Source organism: Liolophura sinensis, chromosome 7 (genome assembly GCF_032854445.1).
Source record: "Liolophura sinensis isolate JHLJ2023 chromosome 7, CUHK_Ljap_v2, whole genome shotgun sequence".
Lineage (NCBI taxonomy): Eukaryota > Metazoa > Mollusca > Polyplacophora > Chitonida > Chitonidae > Liolophura > Liolophura sinensis.
This window is the reverse complement of record NC_088301.1, coordinates 13,377,276-13,398,576: the sequence shown is the minus strand read 5'-3', so window position 1 is coordinate 13,398,576 and position 21,301 is coordinate 13,377,276. Positions and strand designations below refer to the sequence as shown.

At 37.1% G+C, this 21,301-nt stretch overlaps 1 protein-coding gene across 7 annotated transcripts in view; it reads right to left on the bottom strand.

The window, feature by feature from the left end:
* The window catches only part of LOC135469700 (single-stranded DNA-binding protein 3-like), a 97,930-nt gene that overhangs the window by 36,886 nt on the left and 39,743 nt on the right, over positions 1-21,301 (bottom strand). For 3 of the 7 annotated variants that reach the window (XM_064748258.1, XM_064748255.1, XM_064748256.1), the window contains exons 7-11: positions 16,860-16,943; positions 15,429-15,503; positions 11,693-11,752; positions 7,669-7,746; positions 643-700 (exon numbers count right to left, since the gene is read on the bottom strand). In XM_064748258.1, coding sequence (XP_064604328.1) covers positions 643-700; positions 7,669-7,746; positions 11,693-11,752; positions 15,429-15,503; positions 16,860-16,943 — 355 coding nt within the window. The remainder of the gene's footprint in view (positions 1-642; positions 701-7,668; positions 7,747-11,692; positions 11,753-15,428; positions 15,504-16,859; positions 16,944-21,301) is intronic. The other 4 variants (XM_064748260.1, XM_064748262.1, XM_064748257.1 and 1 more) reach the window with 3 other exon arrangements.

Genomic DNA, 21,301 nt, shown 5'->3' with positions numbered 1-21,301 from the left:
TACCTAGCAGTATCTATAGGCAGAGCATAGCATTTGACACAAAAGCTGGTTTGGATTATTACTAAACTGCTAAGGCCTTCTTTCTCGTATCTAATAATTCAGCCCCAGCTCCCGATGCTTAGGAACCCTTGGAGATAGCACTTGACAATGCTTGACCACTTGTTTTCCACTGATACATGTATGCTGTCAATATCTATAACCTGGATAAGTTCATCAGTAACTTGCCAAGTGTTTGTGGTTTATGCCAAGCACTCCCAAGTATTACAATCTATAATATGGAGGGAAATATTTTTGAGTACAGTGGTTAACAACAAAATCAAGACAACGGGCAATCATTTGCACATGCCTGATTGCCATGTTTTATTGCATTAATTGCTTTATATACCCATGAAGAGAGAACAAACTGGGATCTGATTCCTAAATGTAAAACAGAAGATTTATATATTGCATTACTCTTGATTTGTATCATGTAAAAGTGACTTGTAAATTTTGAAAAGCCTGTACATTTATGCCTTAATCTGTAAGACAAGGCCTTTAATGTACCACCTTTATTGGCAATGAATCTTTTTGACACCTTTTGAGGTGCTGTTTATCAATGCATCAATCAATAAATCCTAGTGTCTGTGACAGGTTGTAACTTACCTGGCCGTGGTTCCATACTGTTGGGCATTGGCATCTGACCCGGTGAGCTTCCTGGGGGCTGCAAGATAAAATGAAAAAGCAACTTTTCATAACACTTCACACACACGGTATTCAAATTTGAGTGGATTCAAGCTGTCAAGTTTATGGTAAATGATGTATCTTCACAGGCAAGTAAGTGTCAGGAAATAACACTTTTGATGTTTCACCTTATGTTGTTCCAGTGGGATAATATTCTGTCCTCAAAACCCTTTTCTAAGATCATTAGAACTCTCAAAGTCAAGAAAAATGTGCAACTTTATGTAGTCATGGGTAAAACTTGGCCATTTACTGTACATAAGCAGTCAGTCTTGTTTTGAACTTTTCCTGCAAATTGTGCCTTGCTGACATTCTTTAAGTAGAGCTATCTAATTTATGGGAGGCCACATTCAAAAGTTTTTCACTTATATGATGGAAGGCAGTATCATGGGTAACTCAAGGTAACCCAATGACCCTAGCCAATTCACCGTTACCTAGCCAACTGCTCCCATACCTAATACAATAAAGTTATTAACTTGTATTTTACATTAGTTTCATTTTACACTCACTGGGGAGATCATATATATATATATATACTGTAAATGTAAACTAGGTAAACATATTAACGTTATCTTAGTACAAACATATACAGCCATGTTATTGGTCTTAGCTGGAGTAACATTATGTGGAATGTGTGGCAATATGTGAAATCGAGGTTTATTTCCAAGCTTTAGCATTAGCATTTTGTAAAATAGAGAACAAGAGTGGAACCACTAACAGTGTATGCCTTTGATGCTCTTTCGCTTGGAGACATGAATAAACCACTTTCAGCAATTCCTGTATCTAATTGAGAAGACGCCATGTTATTTTTCTCAGGCATTTTTAGAGTGGTGGCAGGCTGGTCTTCAGTCTTATAATCAATAGAACTTGGAAATTAAATTTGGTCAACTTTGTACACATGATCGATTAGTTTTCACTTGAAATTCTTTCTTGAAAAAGCTTAGACAAGACCATGTCTTTTACACTGCGGTTGAAAACCTGGTCCTGGTTTTGTGTTATATTTGGGAACATGGTTGTAATCAACACATCTCCGCACACATTACCTTCAACAATCTGTGTTGTTTGAGGGCTCTGTGAGAACTTTATCTATTTCCTTGGACTAACAGACTAAAGCTTAAAGGCACAACACTGTTTATCTTCGCTGGCTGTCAACTTAAAGTTGTTTATGTAGGAAAACTCCCTGTGATCTTGCTGAACCAATTTGCACAAGACTTGCGGAGTAAGTAAACCAACAGCAAAGGGATGGCTAGGAAATCCCCAAAACAAGCTAGTTACATAATGATCTGTTCTGACAGTCTACAGCTTTTCTCACAAATCTACATCACCATGGACTCCATCCACAACATGTAGTCTTGATCTGCAGTTAAACATATACATGTTCTCTACAGACTACCACGGATTCTCACAAAAGACAAACTCACAGATATCTTAATGCTGTACATTTCAAGAAGCTACCACACCACAAATTTAAGAATAATGCCATACTGCCATAATGCCATAAGTCAACATTTTCACTAACCAAAGTATTAACCATGACAAAACCAAATCATTATAATCTAGCACAACCAAAGAATTTTATAATGGTGAAGACAACACTGTCAAAAATTAAAGAACAACAGGCTGGTTTTATAGCCTTCAACTTATTATGCTTAAGCACCATAGATCAAAATATGAATGGTAAACATGTTTGCAAGAAACAGTAACAAGTAACATTGCAAGAAACAGTAACACGTAACATTGCAAGAAACACTACATGACCTACTTAAACATGTGTAAAATCACAATATTGTGTAAATACATGTAGCAGATTTATTATTTGCAGCACTTGAATGTTGGAGACATGTTCTTGAGCTTTTCAGTAGACGGCCAAATGGTTAGGATACAAAATCCAAACTGACCTCTTGAACTGTGAATTAGACAATGGTATTGTTGGGAGAGATATGGGCGTGGGGGATGAGGCTAACAGTGTAGGAATTCCTGTGCAATGTGTTCTGGTTGTGTGGGTAATGCGTATTGCCCCTGGGTAGTATTCCCATCCACAGTACCAACATTCTTAAGCATCACCATCCTGTCACCCAAAACACAGTTGCTGTGGCCTTACTTCTGCTATTGAGTCAACCTTCACACTGTATTCTTATTAAAACTCTGCCGAGCCAGCATACATCATCTCTGCCATTCAGCCACTTGACAGCACCCAATTCAAACTTTCAAATCTGCCAGGGAATTTTTTTATGTATTTATTCTGCACCTCAACTTAATAACACAATTACACAGCTGCCAGGTGATTTATTTTTTCTGGCCGACTGGAGGCAGTCTGAATATGACTGCATCTGTGGAACAACTCTTCCTACCACTACTAGAACAGGCTTATAAACTAAGATACATTCACCCTGGCCCTACTGCATTCAGCATGTTCAAAGGCAAGTTGAACAGTCCTCTATGGAAGGGGTAAACCCTAAACTTACCAGGTCTGAATTAATAAGCCCACACAGAACACGCAAACAAAGGCAATGTTTTCCAAAATTCACATATCGGTCTTCGTGATAAATTATAGATTGTTAATGGTGAAGACTGCATTTGGACAGGTGAATGGCAATTGATATCTAAAGTAGTGCTAGTCACAAAGCCTGTATGGTTAAGTATCTGACCCCAGGAACCCATTAAGCCTCACAATACACCCCAGTCAGTCTAATAACCAAGTTCTTCTTTACTCCCTACCTGTCACCCAGGATACTTCTTCAAAACAGATATTTTATTTATTGCAAGGCCACAGCAAGAAAGAAATTACAACCATAAAAATGCTCCACTAAATTTGCTCAGTGTATTTGCGTTTTTTCACAATATTAGATACACCTATAACACTTTATTTCTTTATATTCCTTTTCTTTTTTTGCCCACTCCATCAAATTTCCAATTTAGATTTCGTACTTGGTGATAAAATCAAATGAAATATTGAGCCCAGAAAGCAATCAGAAAACCGTGTAACTATAGGTTATCATTTAATTAGAACTGCAACCAGTGTTTTTATCGTCCACGCTCGCGGGAGCTGTATTGGGACGGAATTTAAGGGTTACTTTCCCGTGGAAAGTCTAGAATGTCATAGTGTTGCGAGAGCTGATGGATTGGTGGTTAATGTTATATTCAGTTGCACGCAATTCAGAATAAAACGGGGTGGATTAATACGGGGGAAATCCACTGTGTATTACCGGTGAAAGACCACGGCCAGGCTGTTATCCACTACAAACCACAGGAGTGGATCACACATTTTCATGCATGGCATCTGTTCCACATTGGTCTAGATCAGTTCTTTGCTGCTTTGAAAGAAACGTTAACGTCACAACTTCATCCAATGCTAAACTTTCACAAGGCTGTATTGTTGCCATGCAACAGAAATTTGTAATTTCAGATTCTTTTTAGATTTGATTAAACAGCAATATTTTTTCTGCCTTTGCATGATAGTTCCGGTGAAATAAAGGAGAAAATTGCCTTTCCCAGAAATAACAGATACTGGCAGGAATGTGGTTGATGAGCTCATTGAGTCTTTGACAAAATGTGCCAAGTACCTTAAGTATTTACTCACAGGTAAACCACAGCAAAATCTCATCCTTTACCATCTCAAAGATTACCTTTCACTGATGTTCAAACATCAAAGTACATGAAAACCCTGAAGGGGAATCTTAACATGAAGATATTGGAATGTCAGATATGTAATATGAGAAATACAGTTGTCTTTGAAGCAGAGGTGTACTGTGGCAAACTATATTGGCTTGCTAGAGTGTTGAGGTCTACATGGACCTGTAGAAAGGGGCAGTGGGTTGGTTATAGAGCGACTCTGTATCAGACATCAAACCTGGCACATATTCCATTATCTTCCGTTTGGTTATGCTTCAGATTAATCCAACTGGGGAATCCCAATAAAAGATGTGTGCTCAGCAGACTGAGAGGGAGAGAGAGAAAGAGAGAGAGAGACATAATCACAAGGAAAACTTGTGTCAAGCGAGAAAATACCGTCTAGGATCTGTGGAAAAGGGACAAGAAAAAGATGTGGCTGATCCTTCAGGCGGAATTCATACTGGGCTCTTTTGTGGGCAGGCTGTCAGCGCAATACAAAACCCCTAGCTGTAATTTTGACAGCTTAATTAATCTGGCATTGGCAGCTGTAGCCTGCTTTAATATTATTTACTTGGTTCAGGCGATCCAATGAAGCCTTACAGTGGACTGTTCCGTTCATGTATGTGGCCCAGGCAAACTGCCCAGTGCTAGGGATCAACTCGCCTCTGTTTAATCTATCTGCCTCAGCTGTTAGCCAGGGATAGGTTCACTGAAGCCAGCATAAATGGCCACGATATTACCATGGACCACCATTAGAGTTGGCCGATTACAGTTATCAGGTATGTACCATATACCTCCTTGATCTCCCATTCACGCTTCACTTCAGAACAATGCCAACGTCTCCATCTTCATGAGCTTAGCTGGTGTTTCTGTTAAGCTTTTGACAATACACGCCACATGGTCTTCGTCTTCAAGGAAACACTAATTTATCAAATAATATTAAAATGTTTTGTTTCAGCTCTTTTAAATCTGGGGAAAAAATGTACCATATGCATTTTTAGATGTCTTAATCAAGCAGGAATTGTTACCCTGGCATATCAAATTTGCCATGATTTGGGCTCTGGTGCAAATGCTAAAATGTACTACTCTTAATCACAGAAGGGATATGAACGGTTTAGAACAGTGTCAATCAGTATGATAATGGTGGCAGTACTCTGCTATAGGTTTAAATTAAATGTAAGCTAAACTGTCTCAAATGTTTCAGTACAGGATTATAAAAATTTGCTGAATGAGTGAAGTCTTTGTGTGATGTGTTTTGATAGACGAAATCTAGATGAGGCAAGTCTGGGCAGCTTTAAATTGAAAGTCATTTACCAAAGTTTAAACTATACCACATTATCAAGAAAAATCTTGTAATTATTTCAGAAAATAATGATGTTGTAATGTGAGAAAATAATGATGTTGTAATGTGAGAAAATAATGATGTTATAATGTGGGAAAATCAATCTAAGCTCTACCTATGGTGTTTTGTACACTAATTTGTGATGTCAAATCTGGCAAATTACCCACCATGCTCTAATTTAGCTGTGTCACATCACAATCTGGCGTCACTACTTCACATCTTGGAAAGCACTGACATATATTATTCTCTCAGAGTATTTCTACTGACTTGTTTTTCAGGGAGATATTTCAATGGGCACAGGTAGTGAAGATTCTTGTAATAGTTATCCCCCTTGATCCGATACAGCCTTCACCAATCTTCACACACACTCATAAAATACACACACAGTGGCAACAAAAGCTTTTAACCTGTATGTTAGACAATAACTGAAGAGGTACAGCAACAGCTAAAGTTGAAACTAAGTTAAACTACATTTTATATGATTGGTCTGTATAAAACACTGCTTTGTTTTAACGCAAAGACAGATTATATATCTGCAAAAATACTAGAGGCTAGCCAGTATGTTTTAAATGTGAATAAATTTCTGGAGGATTATTACTTTAAAAGCTTTACACATCTACAAAATTTGATATGAATTATGTGATTTAATTAAACCTAGTCTTAAGCAGGATATTTTCACCTCCCACCATTCTGTCATCATAGTTACAACATTGTGGATATAATGGTCAAAGGGAGACAATCTGCCATAGTTACCTCCCCACTGATCCACACATTTTGCCCTGCAACTTTTTCACTTGCACTAGTCTAATTAAGCTATTCAAAAATCAGGGCAACTTCAATGTAAGAACAAAATGAAGACAATTTATACAACTACAGCAGTTAAACACAGTGCAAAAATCTGAAAGTGAAATTTCGGAACAGATTCTTCAGCTGAACTTTGTCACATGAGCTAATAACAATGTTACCCAAGCATGAAAACCACCACAGCTAAGAAGATCAATCTAGACAAACTACAGCATAAGTTAAGCTACAGTTCAAAGGTAGCTGAGATCTTGTTACTAAATTCCAGAACATCATGTATATTCCATAGTTAATCTCTTACAGTTTCACAGAATTTTTCACAACCTTCCTGCCCTTGTTATGTGAACCATAGGTGATGAACTGGTGAAAAATTGTGAAGATATGTCATTTACAATAAATCATTATAAGAAATTGGACAGGATTTTTTTTTTATCAACTTAGTTACAACAGTTGGTGGAAAAATCATAAAAGTGATTTACTGTATGTGCATAGGTGCAGTGTGAAAACAAAATTGTCAGGCAGAAGTTGACAGACTAGGAAATACACACGGATTGTGATCTGTTGTTTTTCATAACTAAAGACCCTCCTGATATCGCTTGTTTCTGCTGATCGTCAAGGACTGCCAGAATTCTACGTTTCAAAATAGTGATAACCATATATGTCTTGCAACTGTTGTTTATAGAAATGGTAGAAATAGACATACCAAACAACAAGAGTTTATAAGACTAATACAATATCACAATATAACACCAAAATAAAAAAATAAAGAAATGCATGATAATCACGCCATCTTTGGTAGGGATATGGGTAAGGGGAGATAAATCTTTATTGATTCTCTCATTTCCTTTGGGGTTTAGGGAGATGGGACACAGTATTGGCAGTAAGAATATTTCCATACCACATTTTTGTACCTCTGAGGTAAATCTTCCCTATGGAAAATCATCACACAAATGTTGAGCTGGACGAAATATAGCCGTGTAGTTTATTAAACACATACACAAAAAAAAAAAAAAAACAAATAAGAAAACTTACGCTGACTGATACTAACTATTTTCAGTCAAATTTTTCAAAAGACACAGTTTTAAAAATTGTTTGCATGTCACCAAATACTTTAGTATCTTTTAGGGATTCAATTACCTTTTTATCCCATTCACAAGCACCGGCTCTCCAATCTACATGTACATTGATTTACTTACATTAAAATCTACTTGGTTTGGCATCCGCACTGGCCCAGGTCCTCGAGGTCCACCCGGAAACCTTGGTGACATAAATGGCTGAAAGTAAAAAAAAACATAAAACCATGGTTAACTTTCGAACACGAAACATCAAAAAAGAATGAATAAGTGATTAAGGCTTAATGTCATATAGATCAAATTTGATATAGTCAACACCAGTGCACAAAACCACAATCAATTTCAGGGCAGTTGTGTGATTGATTAAAACATTTGAAGTCTGAAATAAAGATTTCTCGGGAGATACGAAATTGATGTTTTATTTTTCCATTTTGAACTGTACATCTTGATATGACATATTGTTGCACTGGAGCCTAAGAGTGAGCACAATGTTGAACACAAGCTAATCTTCATCTTTGCCAAAAAGATCTTGATAATCAGACAGGGTTGATTTGATTTGATCTGATTGTTGTATTATGGGTGTCTCACTGGTGAAATTCACAGAAGTCTAAAAATACAGTTATATGGAATAGTGCTCCAGTCCTGTCCAAAATGCTCAGCTAAAAGTGCACTGTAAAAACGTCCTCTTTACTGAGAACAATGAATGCAGCAAACAGATGAATTATGATAAATTGCTAACACTTGAAAAATAAAATTTTTTGAGTATGTTGCATTTTATGTTCACTCAAATTTGTAATGGCACTTTTATGAGTATTATGCATCTCCTTATGATTTTTTTCTACTCTTTAAGGGTGCCCTGTTGTCTTAATCTGCATATTCGTATTACAACAATTCTCTGCCAAATCATCTTTGCTTATAATACTGGTCATTTTACAAATTCAGACAGCCACAATAACAAAATAATACAAAAAAAGTCTATTTCTTTTTGATCTAGATATTTTAAGTACTTAAAACTTGGGATCTTGGGATTAAAAAAAAATCAAAAATCAAAATAAAGCAGGAATTTGTTTTTAATTAAGTCCTGGCATTTCATAGTTGGCTACTTGCTTCTCCTTTACATTAAAGCAATTCTTATTTATCAAATACTGCAAAAAAGTCCTCCCTCTATTTCAGGTTCATATATGACAACAGGAGTTGACAAAGACAAGATAGCCAAGGCCTTGACCAAGACAACACAGGACCAGGGCCAAACATGTGCAGGTAGGACTGTTCTTTTGGTATTTTGTTTCACATCTTCCATTTCTCATGCAACCTGTAAATCATTCTTTAATTCATATATTTTAAACCGGCTTGAAATAATGTTATTCACAACTCTGATTATGAATAGGTTTCAGTCACATCGTAGCTAGGTAATCTTCAGTGGTTTAATTACATGTAGCTTGTAGACTACGGCAATCTACACCTGACATGCCTTGTAACATTTCCATGGATTCCAGTTTTATAGCGAATTCAGTCACAAGATTGAAATCTATACCTCAAACCACAATATTATGACATCATGCAAAATGTTTCTCATTCCAAGTCATTCTATCAAACAACAGTTCTGATTTCTTACATGAATATTGTAACCTATAGGAACAAAGCGCAAACAGTTTAACTAAGGGAGATAATCGTTAGCAAAGGGGCATAACTGCTGACATTATGACATTATATTGAGGAAATCTCTCTTTGACTTTTATGATGGAGATAGATGTATACACCAATAAGGCAATATTCTCGTCCTATACAGTACTTAAACTGTAATCTGTGGGATACATGAGGTCTACTTTTACAAAATAAATGATATTATAATATGTATATGTCTTATTTCAGTGGAACAAGAAAAATAGATCATGAAAATTGCCACACTAGTAAATCAATTCTTTTTGAAATGTAGCTCACTACATTAACTTAACATAATTTGACATTGATGATGTCCGCTGTGTGTCACTAAGACGAGGAAGAACAACTTTTCTGATAAATTTAGTTAATTTCTCGTTCTTTATGTGAATGTTTTTAGTCAGTACTTGACCACTGCACATTTTGCAGGCAAACTATAAAAGCTCCAAAATCATGGCAGAAGCCACATAATCTTTATACTTCACTTAAGAGTCTTGCACTGAGCAGTACAAACTGGCTTCTCCTACTCTCATATAAGGAGAGTCTTGCACTGAGCAGTACAAACTGGCTTCTCCTACTCTCATATAAGGATATTCTAAATAAAGCTCTGAATATGTGTTTCATTACAAATAAAGCTTAACTGACAGTAGGCCTGCTTTAATATCAGTTATTTTGTACAAATCATTGAAGATAATCACGAACAACACTGAAGAATATAATCTTCTTGGAACACTGCTTTTTCTTCAATGTGTATTTAAAACATTAGACGTTACCTTCATGCAAGTAAACTATCTCTGTATGATTTTCACCAATCAACTAAAAGTACATGTACTTCAAAAGACCTTTATCTTAGTGTGAGAATTTCTAAAATATACTATTTAATTTTACAAGCTATCAAAAGTTATGAATACATCTCAGGTCTTCATTTCTATAACTTCTGAGCTGACACCCCCCCGCGCGCGACTTAGGTCAAAGTCTACATTCTGGATTGCGTTCCATACAGCAACTCACCGTTCACATCCAAATACATCATACTCACTCAGGGTGATATTTCTACAGTGTTATCTAAAACAGCAGTACAACACCAAACAAAACTTTCTTTATGAAATCCCACTATTTCAGGAATTATGTCCGTTAAGTAGGAAAGCGTTTACACATATATCTGGTGCGGCTCAAAGTTTCATTACATGTACCACATTAACTGTTTAACAGATCACATCAATCCACGGTCAATGAGAAATTCTTCTGTACTTAAGGGAATTCCCAATGATAAAGTGTAAGAATCCCAAATAAGGGCAGTGGATCCAGTTCAAAAGCTTGGTGTGGTGGGGTGTAAGGGGCTGCTTATGAGAAAAGTTAAAGTGCCCCCCACCCCCCTGCAAATGTTTAACTGAATTTCAGAACTTTACTGCAATCTGTATTATATCACTACTAGATGTATGGGGCTTACTTTTTCACGGACAAAAGTATGCGGACCAAAAACGTCATGGTCGTTTTAAAGACACCAATGCTCACCATCATATTTACTGTGAGCATTTTCTTCAGCATGCTTATAACAACAAAACAGCCTTCAAGCACCTAGTGACTGGTTTCATGGAACGAACTGGCGAAGTTAATTCCCATTGTCGGATTCAAACCTCTGAACTCCTTCTTCCAACTGTTAGACAACACCAAACATAAACTAGATCTACGGTTAGACTCTAACCATCATAAGACACGGATTAAGAACCCTTACCAACAACACCGAGTTACACACCACTAAACACCTACATGTACACAAATTATTAGACAGAAAAGCATTAACTACTAATCCAAAACCCACAAAATCATACAGTATTTATATCAGCAAGTAGGCTCTATATTTTTTATTTTAAACTATTCTTGAAGTAGTGCATTTGTATTTCAACTAAAAGTAAAACCATCAGTAAACATTACCGTACCACAAAATTGCATTTATGTTACTTTTTCTACTAATGTAGAACTATATCATTATATAATATCTGTATAACTATCATTATGAAAATACCAACTCGATCATATTAAGATGAAACAGCACAGGTTAATTCATTTGCAGAAAACAAGAAAGAAAAAAAGGGATCCAAACATTTAAGGGTTATGAACTTAAGAAAAACAATTTGACAAAAATAAAATTCAGTGAACACCAAAAAAAAGAAAAAAAAAAAAAGTAACAATAACAAGCCCCCCAAAAATACAGAACAATACAACTAGGCCACAAAAGAGTAAAAGCAAGTGTAGCCCTTTTCAAAGCTTCCTCTAGAATCAGACGAATGAGTTTTCCATGTATTGTCACCTATGTGGTCAGACGGACTGATTCAGAGAGAAGCTTCAGATAGCTGAGATTAGAGTTGGACAGTGATTATTGCTAGTACAGGTAACAGGTGTAGGGTCTACAACAACACGCCAGTGCAATGTCCACACAGGGCGAGGGAGGACTCCGGCCCCCGGACCAATAGAAAACCATACTCACTTGGTTCTGTGGCATCATGGGGTTGTGAGGTGGCTGTGAGTGAGGGGACGGCTGAGATGGCTGTGAAGGGGAATGAGGATGCATTGTGGGATATATCTTAGTATGAAATTGTGAGCCTTCTTCCACCAAACTCAAGAGCATATACAAAGGCAAATAAAGCTAAACAAGGTAAACAAAAAAAAATCTCCACGAACAAAAACAGGCGAAAAAAGTCTCCATGACACAAACTGATAAATAAGGCGGACAAACGAGAAGAGATATACACCACTTCATTTACACAATGAAGGACATTTGTGGGGGGGAGGAAGAGTAACATCCAACACACGTTAAAGTACATACTCAGATTGACACCAGTTTTATTAACTGAAACGTGCAGGTGGTGTTGGTAAGGTACACTGAGTAAACACATTACCTGAAGTTTAAACTATTTGAAGAATTAAGCTAAATTCCTATGAGTTTTCCAAACCAAACCTAACTGTATGAAATGACCAGTTCACCATTTCATTGTAGGAAATATTTTCCATCTACATCAACAGGTGACAAACATACCCAATAAATGTATATAAACACCATTGCGAGTTTGTGATGCATGTAACTTCACTGAGATACGGTATCCAGTAAAATCAAAGTTTACAAAACAGATATCAGAAATTAATCAGCCTTCCTGTACCTTCTGCCATCTCCTCCTCATACAAGCAGAAAGCAGGCTTTAAAATCTATTTTGTGACACAAACACAGCTGGTATATTATAATTAATTATAAAGACCTCATGGATGATCAAATCTGGCTTACAACTTTGTTGTACATGTATTAATATCAGATGATCAAATCTGGCTTACAACTTAGTTGTACATGAATTAAAATCAGATGATCAATTCTGACTTACAACTTTGTTATACATGTATTAATATCAGATGATCAAATCTGGCTAACGATATTAATCCAGGAATTTCAAGGACTTTTATTTGCAACTACCTTGTCTGTGCAACATTATGAGTGGGGATCAAAAGTCATTTTTAATGGTTTCATACTAGATATTTTAAACCGGTTGTTTCAATACTGACAGACAGATATCAGAAGTTACCTATGCTCTTTCACTACTCTGTTAAACCATTCTGTAGTTGGTGCATATGATGTGTCTTCAAAGGAAGACAACTGCATGTGAAACGGAACAGCTGCTTTTAACTTGATGCTAAAACCTTAGAGGACCTGATCAAATCAAGATCTGATCTCTATAGGCCATTCATCTGGCTGCTTCAGGCGATTTGTCTTATTCAGATCAAATTTTGAAAAAAGCTAAGCGGTCCTGGTCATTTCTGTTGATAGCATGACGATGCACAGAAATAATTTTTGTTCCTCAAAACAAGGCGTGACATTTCAGATTATTCTATTATGGAAGGAAACTGGAATCCTATGTGGGAAAAATCCCCCCCCCCCCCCCCCCCCAAAAGTGCTGTTTTTTGAATTATTGCACATCTTCATTATATTCATATGAAGCCTGTTCAATCCCACCTGTTCAACTTAGACAAGTTTCAACGTCAAGGGTCAATTAAGGGAGGACTTTAAAAGAAGATTTTAATGGGCATACAGAATCTTTACTCAGAATAAAGGATCCGTACTGAGTATACAGGACAGAATCACCAGAATATCCGAAGTACATAGGATACTTTCTGAGTATACAGGACATATTCATTGAAATATCAGAAGTACAGAGTATACTTTCTGAGTATACCACTATAGAGTCAATGAATGAATGAGGATAGGCTACCCTGTATTTAAGGCACATTTGCGCCACCAGATGTTTTCACTGATTTACCCTTGTATACTAGGAAGGTTCGAAAGTAATCCATGGACACTTTGTCTGCCTTCATGGTTATCAAACACCTGGAGTTCAAATCACATGTGTCTCACCAGTGACATTCATTTACATGAAAAATGTAAACACAAAGGCAAAATTTGATGCGAATATAGTCACAATACTTTTTCTTAGCTGTTTAGTAAATATATCCTTCCGTCAAGTTAGGCTAAAATGGCATCTTTCAACTGGCATAACACTTTTATAAACACATGCATAATGGGGTCTCTATTCATCTAAAAAGCTCTAGTTTCTTTCAGAGATGGAAAAACCAGGTTTGGTGATACATTCAGGACAGAGTGAAGCTATGGAGCTTTTGGACACCTTACAAGACTTTAAGGTACTGTAACATTCACGAGTTATGTTATGTCCGGTCTTAAGGTCTTGACAAAAATACATCAGTACGTATACTTAGACAAAGGTACAACTCTTAAGCCATGTCGACCACCATTTAGAGGCAAGGCTTCCAGAGGCTGCATAAAGCTAGACACCGGCATTTCTGACAAAGTCTGACAGAAATGTTTTATTAAAATACTTATGTGCCCTAATTACTCACCATTTTGGATATGAAAGAGCAACTTTAAGTGCTAATTATGTACATTTATACTTTGACTTTGGAAGCAAAACTATATTGATTGGGTTGGCCAGCTTCAGGGCTTCGCAAAAAGTATAATTTTATCAGTCTACACAGAATAATGCTTTCAGAATATGCTTGAATAAACACCTTTCAAACATACATGTAGGACAAGGATGAAGAATTACAGTACTTAGTTTTTTAAGCCTTTTCCAAGCACTGTGAACAGTTTCCATACTTGTATTCTATATTTCTACTAAGTGTAAAATTAGCAGGATAGCACTATGTTTAATTTCTTGCATAACTTCTTTCATAATACTGAATGTATCTTACATAACACAAATATGGGATCAATCATAACATTCCCACGCATCATGTTTTATATGTGGACTCCTGTAGAGAAATAACGTGTAACTTTTCTCTCGCTTTTTCACCCACATATCAGGGACTTGGTACATGTACATTTAAGTGTAGTGTACACGAAAACATTCTATGTTCTGTTTCCCTGATAATAGAGCAACATGACCTGGTCCATGCTTACAGAGTGCTTGTGTGCACACCATTAAAATTTAATTATTATCATGGTCTTGAGAAAGAGATAACATTAAGTTGACTGTGGAAAAAATATAACACACATCAAGCCAAATTAGCAATATGAAGAGAACTTAGTGACAACATAAAAAAAGAGTGATGTCCAGAGGTATATTCACAATTCAGCTTTTTTCTTTTGGTATTTTTCTTCCCCTCATTCCTGTCTAACAAGCAGTCATGGTTTCAAGACCACAGGATTTTTGGGAGGACATTTTTTACTGACTGTCTTCATCAAGATAATTTTGCTAAATGTGTCATAAGGTCATGTGCACCCAGATCAGATACAGGAAGATCTTAATGACTTTATCTTACCTTACCATCCAGAAGACTGTCCGTTAAAGTCAGCCTCGGAAAACAATAGTTAAAATTTGAAACAGTAAATCTAAGCTTCAACTTTATTAAATGAACCTTGAAATTTCAGTAAATATTCAACTAAACATTGGATTTTGCAAAAACTCCAAAGCATTAAGTAGCTATTAACTACTTTTTTATAATTCTTTAATTTTGCGAACAAATTTTATTTTTTAAAATGACTGATGCCTTTTTCCTGGACTAAAAGGATTGATTGAGAAGTCATAATTACCAAAACTACTGATTATCTAAGAGTAGTTAACTGGCAGTTTGCTAGAGGTAAGAGGAGATAACTTTGTCTAGAAATTTCCAGTACACTGTAGATCTTAGGCTGCACATTGTGTGTGTCCTCCCAATAGTCTCACCAGCGTTTGTCTGTGATGAGTTAGCTCCCTTGTTCCATTTTCAGAGCCTTGCAGTGGTGGTTCCCTTTTCACTAGCTGGAGAAGCACATTGATGTCAGTACAAAGGAGCTTTCAACTTACAAATTTAAACAACATTAAAATGTACAAAAGAAGAAAAGGAATGGAAAAAAAAAATAAAATAAAACACGCCACAAAACGAAGAAAAACTTGGGAGAAAATAAAAGAAGGGCTACAAAATATGACATGAAATATATCTTAAATAAAACTGATCTTGAGATTGAGATAAGTGAACTGCCAGCAATTAAGTACATCCAGAAAGAAGACAGCTAACTATGCACTTGATAAGTTTACTCACATCAGGTAGCAATAAAATAATTACATGAACTGAAAGTAGTGGAGCTATTCTTATGCAAACAATATGGAATATACATTTTATAGCTTAAGGCATGTAAAAGATTTGTAAAAATTCAAGTAATGCACATTAATGGAAATGAGAAATAGGAATTAGGGCTTTGGTATTTGGAGGTAAGACACCTGGCAGTAAAAGTAATGTTAACAAGACCTATTTATTTCATTAATCAAGAGCGGTTACTGGAAAATCCTAGTACTCTTCATTCATTAGGTTTAGCGTAACAATTCAAACCTAGAGCTAGTTTGTTGTAGTGCAAACAGACATTTAGCTCGCTGTGTTAGAAGATTTGGGTAAGTAATAGGGTTTCAATTAAAGTAGTCAAAGAAACTTTATCTGTTATTTTTGGGCAGTAGCAAAGCATTAAAAAATGCATTGTAACGGAAAAGTGAAACAGAAGTTGGAACAGTACATTACTCAACACCAGTAATATTTCAGAAGATGGAAGACAAGGCCAGTTAGTACATACATATACTAACTTGAAACATCCTTTTAATCACAAAAGACTTTCCCAAAAAAAGAAAATGTCTAATCGTGTATAAACTGGCTTTTCCAACTAAACCATTCTAAAACTCAAATTTCAACATGTAATTCTGGACACAGCACATAGCATTACCGGCATCTCTGTTATAAATACCATTCAGAGTAATGTCCCATTATAGCTTTGAAGAAATCGTGAATTAAACACAGTGATCAAAGATTTAATCTTTGATTTCTGAGGATAATGAAAACCCAGTTCCTTAACTTATGACAAGATAACTGTCCAAATTCAGTATCAGAAAAGAGGACCTGAGCTAAAAAAAATCCTTACAATGCCAGAAGATCACATGCACACTGCACGTGTCTGTTTTGATCTCAAGGTAATAAGGATAATTTTCCTTCAAAATGTCACAGTTATTAATGGGTTTGGGTGGGAGGTGACAGGAAAGCAAAGCACAATCATCCAGAAAATGCAAGGCCTGAGATATTGTAATATAATGAACACTTGTACCTTGCTCAAGGATTGGCCACGTTATACTTACAGGAAAAAAGCCAGGCGGCATTGGCCCACCTGGTATACCATCTTGAGGCGGCATTTGACTTAATGGACTGGGTGCCGGTGCATTCTGAAAACACAGAAAGGTAAAAGCCAAGTTTAGTACAGGTTGACATGTACAGAATGCTTTTTAGTAAATAACTGTGTAAATAAATTTATTTATTTATTTGATTGGTGTTTCACACTATACTCAAGAATATTTCACATACATGTATACGACTGCGACTAGCATTAATGTGGGAAGAACCCGCGCTGAGCCCAAAGGAAACCAACTATCATCCACAGGTCGCTGGCTGACCTTCCCACGTATGGCCAAACAGGAAGCCAGCAGGAGCTGGACTTGAACTCAAAGCGACCGCATAGCTGAGAGGTTCCTTTGCGTCATTGTGTCATTTGCACTGGCGTGCTAACCTCTTTGGCCACGGAGGCCCCCTGTGTTTACAAAACACAAACTCCTCTGGAGACGTGAAGTTTACATGAAAATGCATTTGTAATGACAATATAAAGTACTAAACATGACACTATTATCCACCATAACCACCACATTTTCCATTGAGAGTTATTTCCCCTCATAGGCTCTCTTCACGTCTTGTATCGGATGTTGAATGGTACATACACGTATATGTATATAAAGTTTCTCTATTTTAATCCAATTAGAAGACATTGACGATGCACCAAAAACCAAGTACAGTTATTTTTTCTATTTTCACAGGATGCTACAACTTTGCAAAGGGTTTCTTTGAAGACTCAAGGTGTTTCTGTTTAGGAGGACTGGCATCACAAGATGGCAGTCACCTTAAAAACGCTTCAGACGCTTGCTCACTCAGGCCATATTGAGGACCTTGCCAACTGTAAGGAAACACAGATGACATCAGAGATCAAAACCATTCATGTGTTTTGGGGGACATAGCCTGCGCGTGATGCAGGAAAATTCTGAAGACAAATAAAAGCTGTCTTAATAGTAAAAACATACTTCATTTGTCCTATCTTTTCTGGGAGAAGTCGCCCAGACATCTCTGTGTTCGGTACATTTTCGGATCAGTGTACATGAATTCCCTTTATTCATTAAGTCATGTGAAAAATCATGTGAAGATAAAGCGATTCACAGAAAATAACACGATTTTTCACAATGCACTTAATCACCCTTCCTTTATGTGCTTCACTTTCTACTGCACAGTAATTAATTCATGAATAATTTTATGAAATTATGGTTGATTTACTATAGTCAATCTGGCCAGTACTACCCACTGAACACTATTACTTGCATCAACTTCTTCTTTAAGTTGTCCATTTGCAGGCATACATCTGCTTGTAACAATTCAAAAAAATATAGTCCACATATGTAAGCTGCAAGTCTGTACATCTGAACTCCAATCTACAGCTTACAGCTGTGTAGGTTGCACTTGCACTTGCTGAGTATAGACAGGTAACAGTCAGCTGGCTCTGCCATTGGGTGGATTTTCTGTCAAACATACTTGACACAGGTCACTGGGCTGACCTACATAATAGACCCAGAATCTGGGTTAGCTCTAACCCGACCCATACACAACACTGTCTGCACTCAGCTGTACAAGCTGTACAAGCTCATTCAGACCTTCCTTCTTTCATAGGGCATTAAAAAAAAATAGGAAAAAAAAATACAGTACAAGAATCGCGCGTGCAGACAACTTTTGTACCTTTGTACAGAACCATAGAGATATCATTCTGGACTCTAGTCGTGAATATTTTACATGTACATGGTTTTCACAAATTATGATCTTGACAAAAATCTAGCCGTAATTTTCCATTATTATCAAAGGCTATAAGAAAATGTCCAGAAATCTTCAGCAATGGTCAGCCCTGGGATGGAAGCCTTAAACGAGGCCAAGAAAAACACATCATCAGAAGTATTCAACAACAGCTTTCTCGCACACTGCAGTGCATCACCCACACTTGAAATATTTAACATGTGCATTTATGCAGATGGGAAACATTAAACTGGCAATCTTTGGCCAGTTGACTGATTGATTTATGGGACTGTTTCTTAATGCAATACTCAGGAGTTTTCACTTATGCCTTGGCTGTCAATTAGTATATGGGTGGCAGAATGCATTTCATGAAGTTGAACTTCATTTTCTTACAATATTGCTTTTAAGGGGACATTGTTCACAGCTCAATGATATTAAGGGTTAAGACTGGTAACTCAGCAGTGTTCATTTAAGAGTTTTTTACCTAAGAGGGAACTAATGACTGAACTGAACTTATGAAAAATGCCCTTGCAGACTCGCGCTACATCACCATTTAACTGCTGACATAATGCCATCGCTTGCGCCACATTGGATCACGTCATCACCGATGTTCTCCAGCAAATTAAAATCCAGCACTCACGAACAGTTTCTGCTGTGGCTCAAAATCAGTGGGTCTCTCAGCCACTTGCCAAAAGTTTTCCAGTGGGTATAATCAGTGTAGCTCACATATTATCAATACTAACCATAGAGAAAACAACCTGAATCACAAACTTCATACCCTCCATCATCTCTACTTGTCCTTCACAAACAGGTCATTAACCTAAACATTATTCAACTACTGAAATGCCTGTATAGGGGTGTGCAGATATAGGGGGTGGGGGGGTGGGGGGGGGGTGGGGGGTTTGAGGAGAGGTTTGGAATGGGATTAGTATTTGAAATGCTGAACAGTATTCAGAAACACTCCATTGGAGTGGCCTCAATAAACTGAGAGGAATCATCCAGGAAATGTTCTGTTACCATGACACTGGGCCAGTCCATCTTTACTGGAACCCAGCTCCGGGGTGGTAAGGATATTGTAGTTATGGAGAGATCAACAAAGCTAAACCATAATAATCACTACAAACCCGTATATAACTTAACAAGACACTTTACCTAACCATTCACACCCTGTCATTGTTTCTAGTTCATCAATGAATTACCAGATTCATGATCCCAGCGTGATCAACTTAGTTCAAATTTAAGAGTGAGTGAGTGAGTATTTGGGGTTTTAACTTCGTACTTAACAAATTTTCACTCATATGACAACCAAAGAGTGCGTGTAATGTGCCTCCTTGTTGCAGGATGGATTTCCACTGCTCCTTTAATCTAGTGCTGCGTCACTGAGACGCCCTTACCGAAGGCAAGTAAGATGCCCCCCCTGAGACATTATACTGATATGGGTCAACCAGTCATTGCACTATCCCTTCATGCTGAACGCGAAGATAGGAAGTTACAACTTCCTCTTTTAAGGTCTAGCTGGACTCGACCCAGTATTGACCCTGGATCTACCGTTCCCGAACCGGACGCTTAAAATTAAAGAGGTTCCATTACAAATTCAATATATTTAAACAAGTTTAATATATGTGCATAGATGAACCAGTCACAAAGGCATCCTGAATGCTGGCGAATAGCTGAATAGCTACAGCGCAAAAATGACATGAGATCATACCTACATGTGCATGCAAAGTTAATAATAGACTTCTTAATTAGACATCAAAGGCTTGAAGTCATTTGCATAAACAAGGGTTGATTGAGTAAGTTACATAACACTGATGAGCCATAAATAGAACAGCAGCTTATAGCGTTCATCCAAAGACTGTCTTGACGATTCAGATAACCTTCGAAGAATGGTGACACATGGAACACAAGTTTACAGATATCATAGAGAGGGAATATTATACAGTTCCATTGGAATAGGTATGTTCTGAGTATGAACACACAGGCTGTGTTTTTCTCTCTCCTGTGGTAAAGGCCTGAGACTCTCAGAAAAAAGCCCTCAGCTGTACACTGGCAGTATACAGAATGCCCTCAGGGTCTGCCACACATCCCTGTTCAACCCCTGCAGATTTACTACTAGTGGGATGGTCCAGACAGGTCATGGAGTCAAGACAATTTTCAGGCAAGGTATGGGAGGGGGGGGGGGAGAGAGAGGGGTAAAAATGTCTCTTGTCAGACCATTACAGAAGAATATGCAGAAACACCGACAGAAACCCTTAATGTGAGGACACATACATAAAGTGAATATAGAAGCAGCTCATCGATGTTCAATGCTCAAGACTAAGTGATGCAGTTCAATGACCGCATGGTAATGTTAATACAAACTGCCTTCGTCGCAAAATTATACTAAGTCAATACACATGTACAACAGAATTAAGCATAGAGAAATTCCCTCTGAAACCATAATATGTGGAAACAATTACTAGAACTCCGAAAATCAGTATCATTTATTTACCTCGCTGGCATCCTTGACATGTTTTTCGAACCTTTAGCACTTGTATACATACATATACACACCAGGCTACCACATCACACCAGTACCTACTTCAGCACTAGAGAGACCACTATCACTAAATGTTCTGAACGTTTGTGAATATCCATTTCTGAATATGTGTGAATACCCTGTCCTGAATGTGTGAATACCCTGTCCTGAATGTATGAATAC